At 36.8% G+C, this 12582-nt stretch overlaps 1 protein-coding gene across 4 annotated transcripts in view; it reads left to right on the top strand.

The window, feature by feature from the left end:
* The window catches only part of LOC136039402 (etoposide-induced protein 2.4 homolog), a 44394-nt gene that overhangs the window by 5852 nt on the left and 25960 nt on the right, over positions 1–12582 (top strand). For all 4 annotated transcript variants that reach the window (XM_065723120.1, XM_065723119.1, XM_065723121.1 and 1 more), the window contains exon 2: positions 9630–9763. In XM_065723120.1, the coding sequence (XP_065579192.1) occupies positions 9630–9763 (134 nt within the window). The remainder of the gene's footprint in view (positions 1–9629; positions 9764–12582) is intronic.

The following is a 12582-nucleotide window of genomic DNA, read 5'->3' as shown; positions in this document are numbered from 1 at the left end:
TGTGCGAGAAGAGTTGAGTGCCGTTGTCGGATGTCATCTGCTGTGGTATCCCGAAGCGTGCGAAGTGAGTCTTGAGTTTGCCAATGATCGTTTCTGATGTTTGGTTCTGAAGTCGATCGAATTCGAAATAACGGCTGTAGTAGTCAACCGTGATAAGGAATTGGGCTTTTTCCCATTCGAATAAGTCTATTGCTACATGTTGCCATGGTAGTGATGGTATTTCTGTGTTGATGAGTGGTTCTCTCTGGTTGTTCAGGGCATGGCAGGCACATATTTCGCATTGTCTGACGAAGGATTCGATGTCGGCGTTCATGCCTGGCCAGTATACCAGCATCCTCGCGCGTTGCTTTGTTTTTTCAACGCCGAGATGTGCTGCGTGTAGCTGGGTAAGAGTTTCTCGTCTGAGGACCTGGGGTATGATTATTCTCTGGCCTTTGAAAACTATTCCGTCGACTTCTGCCAGCTCACTTCTTATGTTCCAGAATGCTGATGCTTCAACGGGACATGTTTTTCGAGTCGATGGCCAACCATGCTGTATGACAGACTGAAGAGTACTGAGTTGTTTATCATGTTCGGTCAGTTGACGGATTTTCCTGAGTTTGCTGTCGCTTACGGGCAGTGTCTTCATTACTGAGTGAACATAAGCTTCGATGTCTCTTTGCATCTGGAGGTCGGTGTTTGGGAGGTGTAGTCGCGAAAGCGCGTCAGCTACGGGTATGTCGGAACCTGGGCTGTAGATGACTTCCAAGTCATATGGCAGAGTTTGGATCATCATTCTCTGCAGCCGTGTGGGCGCTTGGTGTAGAGGTTTTGACAGGATGGTTTCCAGTGGTCTATGGTTGGTGGTGACCATTACCTTTCGCCCGTAGATGTAATGATGGAAATGTTTCAATCCATACACTATTGCGTACATTTCTTTTTCGAGTTGCGAGTAGTTTTGTTCAGTCTTGCTGAGAGCTCTGGATGCGTAGCCACAAATGTTTCCATTGGTTGAGATCTCTGCCCCTAGTCCGTGCTTCGATGCGTCGACTTTCAAGTCAACTGTGCGGCTGCTGTGGTCAAAGAAGGCTAGATTGTCAGTGATTGATCGCTTGATGGCACTGAAGCATTCTTCGTGATGTGGTTTCCACTCGAACTGTACTTCTTGTATGAGGTCTCTTAGGGTCTTGTTTCTGGATGAGAGACTGGGGATGTATCAGGATAGGAAGTTGAGCATGCCCAAAAGGGTTTGGAGTTCTTCCTTGGTTGTTGGACTTGGCATTTTTTCGATGGCGTTGAGTTTTTCGGGGTCTGGTTTGATTCCTTCTTTGCTGATGATGTGACCGAAGTATTTTACTTGTTCCATTCCGAATGTGCATTTTTCCTTATTGAATCTCACTCCTTTCTCCCTGGCGCGCTTAAGGACTGCACGGAGCCTATTGTCGTGCTCTTCTTGGCTTTTCCCGTATACAAGGATGTCGTTGATGAGGATGCGGATGCCTTCCAACCCTTCAAATATCTCATCCATTTGACGCTGAAATTCATCCTGTGCTGACACAAGACCAAATGGGTATCTTTTCCATCTGTATCTTCCGAAAACGGTGCTAAACGTTGTGTAGAATGATGACCGTTCGGTTAGCGGCAGTATCCAGTAGCCCGACCGGACGTCGAGCTTGCTTACGGTTGATATGCCGTGTAAGTCCTCTGTTGCATCTTCAAACGTGGGGATTGGGTAATGCGGTCGCCGGATTGCTTTGTTTAGATCAACGGGGTCTATGCATAGGCGGACGCTCCCGTCCTTCTTTTCGACCATGACCATGGCGTTTACCCAGTCAGTTAGCTCGCTGACTTTTCCAATTATGTTTAGGGCTTCTAGTCTGTCAAGCTCGTCCTTAAGTTTCTGTTTCATTGCTAAAGGTACTTTTCTCGCAGGGTAAACCGTAGGGACAGCGTTTTCTTTTAGGTGGATCTCGCATTTGTTTTCCAGGTTTCCAATTCCTTCAAAAATGTCCTTGTACTCCTTTACCAATTGGGAGTAAGCACTAGTCGTCCCGCCTTCTTTTTGGATGTTTAATATCAGCTTGATCAGCTCAAGATCTTTGCAGGTTTTTAGACCCACGATTGGAGTTGTGTTGGACCTGACTATGTAGAATGCATGTGACTGTGTCTTTCCATCTTTGTGTCGGCAGGTCAGGTGACTGATTCCCGCATAGGGGATAGCTGATCCACAGTAGCTTGTCAGTTTGTGGCTGCCTTTTATCAGGCTGGGTTTTATTGGCAATTTATTGTAATACTGGACTGGTAGCACGTTCACCTGTGCTCCTGTGTCGATTTTGAATTTTATACACATTTGCCCCTCAATGGATAATTCGGCAAATGCTTCATCTTCTCTAGTGCTGTTCTGTATTGTGTACAGGAACACTTCGTCTGTGTCGTCTGCTGTTTCAGATATTGCTTCAACGTCCTCCACAGTATGTACAGCTTTCTTTTCTGCACTTCTGCAAACCTTTGCAAAGTGGTTTGGCTTCCTGCATTTTGAGCAAGTCTTCCCCTTCGCTGGGCAAATATGGTTCTGTGAGTATGTTCCCCCACAGAAGTAGCATTCTGGTTTCTTGGACTTGGGGTGTGGCCGACTTTTGGTAATGGAATCAATTTCCTGCTTGATTTCTCTGCCTTCGAAGGTTTTCAGCTGTGCTTGGGTTGTTTCGAATGCTCTACAAATGGTTACTGTTTGGTTCAGGGATAGGGTGTCTCCTACCGAGAGGAGTTTCTCACGTATTTTGGGATTGGCCACTCCTCCCACTATTCTGTCTCTTAGCATTTCGTCTTTGTCTGTGTAACCGCATGGTTTTACTAGGATTTTCAAATCGGTAATGTATTTGTCTATGCTCTCCTGCTTTTGGTCATGCTTTTGGAAGATGTATCGTGAGAAAACTTGATTTCTCTTTGGGGCTGCATATTCTCTGAATTTTGTGAGGTATGTATCAACGTCTTCTTTTTCAGCCTCGATTAGGTCAAATGTGCTGAAGATTTCTCTCCCTTGTTCACCTGCCCAGATGAGAAGATATGCACATTGCTGTTTTGCTGTCTTTCCGGCAAGTGGTCCAATGAACATTAACTTAGCATGGTTTTCAAATTTAGTCCATTCGGATTCTAGATTATCTGAGCTCCAGTTGATTCTAGGCGTTTCTGCATCCATCCCACTTCTGACACCATGTAGTGTTTGCGTTGGATTACTTTAAGTCTATTTATTCAAAACCCAAGCACCTATAAAAAATAACAACAATAAGCTGGGGGTAAATAAACAATGCGCACACTAAGCAATTGTAAACAAGCACAATAAGCTGGGGGTAAATAAACAATGCGCACACTAAGCAATTGTAAGCAAGCATTACTGCACATGTAACAAGCCCCATTCCATACTTGGGGCAACATAAGGAGTTGTGAAGACAATGCCTTTTCTCAAAAAACTGATTGAGCTTCCAGGTTTAAACCTTGGGTATAGCTTACTTAGCTAATGCAAAAGATTCTGAGAAATTTTTGTTTCCTGATTACAAAGTAAGAGGGAATTGGAGGCAAACACAAAAAAATTGCCCAAAGAATGGACACTCTTCCCTAATTTCTGAAATAACTCTTCCCTAATATCTCCACCTTCAAAGGAAAGCTACAACTTCTTAAGCTGCTTATATATATACATATATATATATATATATATATATATATATATATATATATATATATATATATATATATATATATATATATATATATATATATATATATATATATATATATATATATATATATATATATATATATATATATATATATATATATATATATATATATATATATATATATATATATATATATATATATATATATATATATATATATATATGTGTGTGTGTGTGTGTAAATTTCATCTGAACTAATCAAAGCAGCCAGATTTCATTTTCACTGTCCTTAGTATTTTAAGAAAATTATTAAAAATTGCCCAAAGAATGGACACTCTTCCCTAATTTCTGAAATGACTCTTCCCTAATATCTCCACCTTCAAAGGAAAGCTACAACTTCTTAAGCTGCTTGGTGCCAAATGTTCTTAGCTTATTTTGCTGATTATAAATATATTCCTAATGAAGAAGCTCTTCTTAATGAAAGCTCTTCTAATGAAGAAGCTGTGAAAATTCACAGCTCTTCATTGACATTTGAACTGTTTACTGATACAAATCATATGGCAATTTTAACCCTATTCATGCTATTTATGTTTGTATTTTCATCAACTTCATTGCTAATTACAGGACTAGATACCAAATTATTTTTGACCTGTTTGTCAATAATTTTGCCCAAATTTTCACTTTACCTTACTTTGATCACCTTAATCTGTTTGAGAGCTTTAAGGTCCTCCAGACCTTAACTTGACAGTGGACTGTTTATTTGCAAAGTAATTAAATAAGTAATGAGACCAATAAATGAATATATATTTTAAACTCAGCTTCTGTAAGTAGTTTTCTATCTACTTATTGTTATGGGAAAATTGTCAAGGGGATTTGAGGCTCAGGCAGCAAAGATCTATTGCCTCCAATGGTTCCTCATTGATACCAATACTAAGAGCTGTAATAAAGCCAGCTAATGTGGTATGATTGGGGTTGGTGACAAAACTCTTAAAAAAAATATTTTGCTTCCCAAAATTTAATACACATTTAGTAGTGTATTCATATTTATCTTTGCATCTCTTTTCACCCACTTCTTCATATATTGAAGAAAAGTGTCTCAATATTTTAAGTTGTGGTGCCAATCACATCTGCACACAAAGTAAAAATCAACTTGTTATTATTTTTTGTAAATACCTACTTTTCTGTGTGTATAAAAAATGTCCATGGTAGTACTTTTTAAATAATATTAATTGTTTTACTGAGGTAAAAATACAAGTATTATTTAGCTGCAGTATTGTGTCACTATCCTTATGCCACCAAACATGTTCTAAATTTACATCTAAGGGAATAGCATATGATTTTCACCAATTAATGGTGAAATTTGTTCAGAGAATGCTGCTGTATTCTGCCTGTTATTGCTATTATAACTTTGTCATTTAACTGAAATGTTATTCTTAGTTAATATTTTCATTCTTACCTTAATTCTCAAAATAGTAATCTCATGTTTATGTTTTATAATTCATTTTCTTATAGTATACCTTTTTTGGAACTAAAGTGTGTCACTTGCAATTATTAGCAATAAAAGATACATTCCTGGGGCTTATTTCTTATGCAATATGTTTCTTGGCTAATTTAGATATAGACAGTTTACTAACTGCTTTAGAAACAATCAACACCTACAATTAAAAAGAACATCTAAACCAAGGAATATCACCATGAAAACGGGACGTTGACTAATGAAAAGATTAATCAGGTGGGCAGCTTCACTTACCTTGGTAGTATTATTAGTAAAGACAGTGGGAGCAATGAAGATGTTAAAAGTAGAATAGCTAATGCTCAGGGGGCCTTTTCACAGTTAAAAAAAAAGTTTGGAAGAATAGGAAGATAAGTCTGCAAACGGAGATTGGAGTACTGGAAGGTATAGGAATGACAGTGGTCAAATATGGTTCTGAAGCGTGGGCGCTCCAAAAAGCAGATGAAGATTTACTAGATGTTTTCCAGAGAAATTGCCTACAGATTGTTGTGGGTACCCGGCTGATTGACCATATTTCAGTAGGATGTACGGTTTTATTTAACAGTAGGCTGTACAAAAATACGGTTCAATCCCACTGTGTAGGGTTACAATGAAAGAAAGGTTGAGAATGACTAGGGTAAATTTTGCTGATGAAGGATGAAAGATTGCCAAAGATTTTCTTTTTTGGCCAACTGTCTAGGGCTAAATGGAAAGCAGGTTGTCCTCCTCTGGGGTGGGAGGATGCCATAAAGAAAGATTTAATGGAGATGGGAACTTCCTGGGAGGTTGTAAAGAGGGAGGCTTTGAATAGATTGTGATGGAGGAGGTGCGTGTGTAGCTGTGTTGGCCTCAGGCGGCTTGGTGCTGTTTTGAGTTGCTAGTATTTGTTGTAGTAAACCAGGGAAACACCAAAAACTTAAAATCTGAGAAGCCTGAGTATTGTATGAACTTTGTTTACAAACCAGTCACATGGCCTATAGCTATGAAGATACTTTTAAATCTAGGCAATATTTAACTTCTCTACACTTCTATAGAATATAGAAGAAAATTAATTCCTATTGACTAATTAAAGTTTGACCCAGAGTCTTTTTTTCATATTTCTTCTATAGGTTTTTACAAAGTTTAAGTTAAATAACAATGCTTGTCCAGCTGTGTGCAAACTCAAAATGAGTTTCACTAATTGAAGAAGAATGTATTTGGCTGAAGGATTCTTGGCATCATTATAAATTTCATGTTATTTGTAAGCTAAAGATGCACAGAAGTGCATGGGGTAAGATTGGGTTTATTTCTATTTGCATAATAATTTTTTTTTCACCGTTATAGTATTAAATTTGAGATATATGATTCTATTTTACTTACGTTTTCCCATAAGAGTCTAATAACATTAATTCTTGTCAATGTATATATTATTTCTGACTTTCCATCCTGATATTGAGATTTAAAAGGAGTTATTTGAAACTTAAGACCTAATTAGCACTAGTTTTTGGAACTAAAAGTGACTAACTAAAAGCTCTCTTTTTGCAGATGACCCGTAGATGGGCCAAGGCAACATATTAATTTTGCCTCTAATTTAATTTAATGAATTTAGCTTTGTTAGGATGCTCTCAACAACTTCAATGGTACCTTTCTTCCAAGTACCTTTCAGAGTTTGTCAATCACAGAATGATAAAAGCTCGCCTTCTTAAGCAAAACGTAGATTACTAAGGTTTTAACCCAGTACCCTCCAAAGCCTGGTTTTGATACTAGATTCAAACTGTGTTTGGTGCTAAATCAAAATATTGTGCGCCAAGGCGCACAACATGGGCACATTGTGCGTCAAGGTGCAAAATGCAGTTCTTCTTTGCTATAATCTGTTTTTAAGTTGTGAATATAAAAGAAAATTTAGCATTGGACAGAAGAAGACAAGTTTTCTCTCGCAAATTTGAAGGAATTTTGAAAAATCTTTGGGTTTATTGTGGCTTTGTTTTTTGTAGGAGGTTGCGCATTTGAAATCAGATGAGCAGAGGGCCTGACTGTCATATATTGTAGTATCTGGTCTTTCCTCATTTTATAAAAGAAATTGCCTTGCAAAACATGATCTGTAGTTTAAAAGCAAAAGAAGCTTGCATATTAGGGATTTCTTGAATTGATCTTTTATTTTTTCTTAGCCTACTCTTTACATGTTCTTAGTGTATTTTAAAAATAAAAAAAAAAGAAATTGTGAACTTGGGAGCTGGGCGAATATAATAATTTTCAAGGCAAAAAGCATCTTCTATTTTTTAAACTTAACTGTTTTTAAGCAAAGGTACCATAAAAGACTTCTTATTCAGAATTCAGGTAAAGAAAAAAAATAATAGATGTTATTTTCTAAGGAAATTCTAGTATGTTGCTTTTATTGCTGCCAAAGTACTGTTTTGTAAAAATAAGAACAACAATAAAAAAAAAAAAAATAGTGCAAGCCCATTGCTGTTGTAATAATGATGTAGGCTTGCTTTTTTGTTTGTCAGTTGTCTTTGTGGCTATGAAACCGGTTTTCTCAGATCTAACATAAGCATAATTCTTGAGTGTTTTCTGTTTAATTAACAAGTAGCTTTTCTTCTTTTCTTCGTTTTTTTATGATACCATGATAAATAAAAACACGGTGCTCAAAATAAAAACTTTCTCATAAAAGTACAAATGATGTTCTTGCTTTTAGAAGGCTTAGTTTTAAGTTTGACTTGATTATTCATTGTAGTTTCTGTTTGTTTCGGGTCTCATGTATTCATTAGTAGTTATTTGTGTTCGTTTCAAGTTCGAATTATTATTTTGCTTTATTTCTGCACGTCTTTGGTTTAGGCCTAATGCAGCTTTTTAATTTTCTTTTGACCAGTTCTTTTTTATTTATTTTTTTATGGATTAACAAAATAGTTCTGAAACTTTCATTGAGATGTCTTCATGACCAAAATGTTTTTGTATATCAACATAGAAAAAAAATATTTTGCAGTAAGAATCAGTGCAACCACATTCTTCATCAAACATTTATTGTCCTTGAGAAGCTCCTCTGGATTCTCCAGAGTCAAAATCTGAAATCTGCTTTCTCTCCCCATTGAATATTTCCTCAAGTTTTCAGCTGGATCCCTTTACATATTAATTTATACCTTGGCTGTATCTGAGATATTGCAGATTTTGACCACCTGGATGCATGTGTAGTATCTTTTGGGTTAATTCAATATCCCTTTCAAAATTACATGAGAGTTTCAACTGAATGCCATTATCTATTCCTGATTTGTTGTAGATATCCCCTTTTGACCACTGGGCACATGTATTCTTTTGATTTAATTCAAAATCTCCCTCAACATTGTAGAAATTTTTGACTGAATACCCATAGATTTATTGCAGATACCCTCTTGACATCCTTGATGCACATATAGTCTTTTGATTTGGTTCAACATTCCCTGAAAGTTTCTGCTTGATACTCTTTGATTTTCTTGAGTTATTGCAGATACGTGCTTTTGACAAACTGAATATTCAGTGTCCTTTGATTTAGTCCAAACCCCTCTCAACTTTCCCTGAAAGTTTCAACTTAATATCCGTTGCCATTCCTGAGATATTGCTGATATGCTCTTTTGACAAGATGGTTACATTTAGTTTCTTTTGCTTTAGTTCAACATTCCCCTTAGCATACTCTGAAAGTTCCAACTTCGTATCCTTATACATTCCTTAGTTCTTAGATCCAGATGCATCCTTTTGACAACCTGGATGTAGATGGTTTCTTCTGATTTAGTTCTGAATAGCCCTTAATATTCTTAGCTATTTCTGAGATACTGCAGATACATTCTTTTGGCAACCTGAATGTACATCGTGTCTGTTGGTTTAGTTCAATATCCCTGAAAGTTTTCCCTTAGTACTTATAACCGTGTGGGAAAGCCAGGATCAAACATGCCCCTATTTGCCAATAGTAAAACCTATACATAAACAGTGGGCAGCTTTTGGGGTCATGTCCTCCCTGGAGACATAGCTATGCGAGCTTCTGACCATTTTGGACAAAATGGCCGTCGTGAAATCTTGATCCGAATTGAGGGGGAGGGCAACTAAGAAGGGGGCTTAAGGGTATATATATATGTATATGGTACTGTTAATGTACAAAATCTTGTCAATGTCGACATTCACTGAGGAATGCTAGAAATTCTTTTTCTCTTATTGAATTCAATTAGCCTTGTGAGTCAACTTTTTCAGTCTTTTGTCCCCTGATTCTCACCTGATTGTTTTTACTTCTAATACAGGAAGGACAACAAAGGGAAGCGAAAGAAGGGAAACACAATTGTCTGAATATGTAAATAACTTATTCAAAAAGGTAAACATAAATATTAGGCATAAAAGGAATAATGTGAGTACAACCACAATTTGGTGTTGTTCATCTTATCTTGCTGAAGGGACAGTAAGCTAAATACAGGTAAACATTGTCCAAACGCTCCCTGGGTTAGAGTGTTGTGCTTTTCTTATGCAGTATCTTATATTTTCAGGAGACACTGAAAGCTTTCATTCATGGCATACTTGACAGTTTAAAAGGTGGAGTGCTACTATTTGTACTGGATAGACAGATAGAATCGCGGATTCTAGCAAAGAAGCATACTCGGAGCTACTCGCATAAATATGGGTAAGAAGAAAAAACTATTTAAAAGAATGCTGCTAAAATGCAAAGTGGCAGCTTGAAGTGTTTCAGGATTGTTTAATATATTAGTTATAATTCGTAATAAAGATGATTGTATTTTGTGTAAGTCATAATCAATTTAAAGGTTGATAGCAGGGGTGCCTCTCCTTGTGGCATTTACCAAGATCTTAGGATTTCTTCTCCCTCAGTATTTTTATGAATTGGTGCTGCTAACATATTTGAATTGTCAATGGCAGTCCTGGTAGATAGTAGGCTAATAAAATGTTGATCGATATTGTCTTATTACTTTTCTTAGTTTGCATTTCGTTTTACACAAAGAGCAGGTATAAATAGTTGAAATTCTATTGCTCTCTAAAACTCTAAGCAGGCCCACTTTTTTGTGCTAATAGAGAGGGCTAAAAATTGAAAACTACAATAATTATGCATAAAAAAACTAATAATTTGTTATTATTTCTGTTCCAGTAATTATTGTTCTTTTTTTAATTATGGAAAGTATGAATTCCTTTCATTGTTCTGTTTTAATATCATTTGAATCTGCCATCCAATAGAATTTGTATATGCAATAAAACACATTATATATAACAGGTTGTCAAAAGGATGTATCAGCAATACTTATTAGGCATAGAGCAATAAGTTGAAGCTTTTAGGGTATGATGAGGGGGCTGTTCAACTGACCAAAAGGCGATTTGTACTTACTACTACTGCTACATCTACTACTGCTACTACTGTTACTGCAACTACTATTACTACTAGTCCAACCACTACTACTGCAGCAAATGAGAGTTTTAGGGAATGTTGAGAGGATGTTGAACTAGTTCAAAGCAAACTATTTGCATGCAGTTTGTTAAAACGACGTATTAGTAATGTCCCAAAAACTCATTAAGGTATTAAGTTGGAGCTTTCAGGGTATATTGAGAACAAAAAGGCGATATGAGCACACTGATACTAATGGTACTACTACACTTCTATGACTATTACTACTCCTGACGCTAAGGGTATTGATGTGAAGCTTTCAGGGAATCCTTAGGGGGATGTTTCTCTAAATCAAAACACACTATGTGCATGTAAGTTGTGAAAGGGGTGTACCAGCAATATCTCAGCAACGGCTTAGAACATTAAATTGAAACTTAGTACGTCGAGGGGGATATCAAACTAACCAAAAGGTATTATGTGCTTACTTCTACTACTACAGCCCTTATGATTACTGTTACTACTGAGGCTAATAATATTAAGGTAAAACTTTCATGGATGGAATGCTGAGAGAGATGTTGACTTAAATCAAAACACACTATGTGCAGGGTAAGGGTATTAAGTAAGGGTAAGGGTAAGGGTGAATATTTCAGGGAATGCTTCAGGGTCTGTTGAACTAAATCAAAACACGCTATGTGCATGTAAGTTGTTGAAAAGGTTTATCAGCAGTATCTCAGTAACGGCTTAGAACATTAAATTGAAACTTTCAAGGTATGTTGAGGGGGATGTCAAACTAACCAAAAGGTACTATGTGCTTACTTCTACTACTACTGCCCTTGTGATTACCGCTTCTGCTGAGGCTAATAGTATTAAGGTAAAACTTTCATAGAATGTTAAGGGGGATGTTGAATTAAATCAAAACACACTATATGCACGCATGGTATCAAAAGGGCATATAAGGAATATCTTAGGAACAGATTAAATAATTAAGGCTACTGAGAGTAAGGGTATGGAAATGAAAATCACAGGGAATATTGAGGGGGAGTTTGAATGAAATAAAAATACTATGCACAAGAAGATTGTTAAAAGGATATGTTAGCAATATCTTAGAAATGGTTTGGAATATTAAGTTGAAACTTATAGGGCATATTGTGTAGGGATGTTCAACTAACCACAAGATAATGTTTGCACACTCCTACTGCTGCTTTTATTGTTATTACTACCACTGTTACAATATCTACTAATTCTACTAAAGCTAAGGGTATGAAGGTGAAACTTTCAGGTAATGTTTAGAGGGATTTTGAAGCAAACCAGAAAAACTCTGTGCGTGCAGGTTGTCAGAAGGGTCTATCAGCAATATCCCAAGAATGGTCTGAGGTATTAAGTTGAAACTTTCAGGGCATGTTAAGGAGGATGCTGAGCTAACAAAAAGGTGCTATCTGCCTCCTACTATTACTACTTCTGCTACTACGACTGCTACTACAACTACTACTAATGCTACTACTACTATTACAACTATTCCTACTAGTACAATTGGATCTAAGGGTATTGCGGTGAAAACTTCAGGCAATATTGAGGAGTATGTCGAACTAAATCGATGCAGGTTATTAGAAGGGCGTAACAGCTATATCCCAGTAGAAGCTTAGAGTATTAAGTTAAAACTTTCAGCGTATGTTGAAGAGGATGTTGAACCAACCAAAAGGTACTGTACGTATACTACTGCTTCTACTGCTACTGTTAATACTACTGCTAAGGCTAAAAGTATTAATGACACATTTTCAAGAAACATTGAGGGAGATGTTGAATTAAATTGAAATACGCTATTGGTATACAGTTCGTCAAAAGGGCGTATCATCAGTTTCTCAGAAACGGCTTCTATCATTAGGTAGAAACTTTCAGGGTACGACGAAGCGCATGTTGAACCAATAAAGATGCTCTTCGTGCATACTAATACTAGTAGTAGTACAACTACTGTTACTGTTGGAAGTAAACTACTATTACTAAGGCTAATGGTTTTAGTGTGGAATGGTTTTAGGAGTGTTGATGGGGATGTTGGGCTATATTAAAACATGCAATGTGTATGCAGGTTATCAAAAGGGCATGTAAGCAATTTT

Source organism: Artemia franciscana, chromosome 19 (genome assembly GCF_032884065.1).
Source record: "Artemia franciscana chromosome 19, ASM3288406v1, whole genome shotgun sequence".
NCBI lineage: Eukaryota > Metazoa > Arthropoda > Branchiopoda > Anostraca > Artemiidae > Artemia > Artemia franciscana.
Note: the sequence above shows the minus strand (reverse complement) of the source record. Positions and strands in the feature narration are given on the sequence as shown.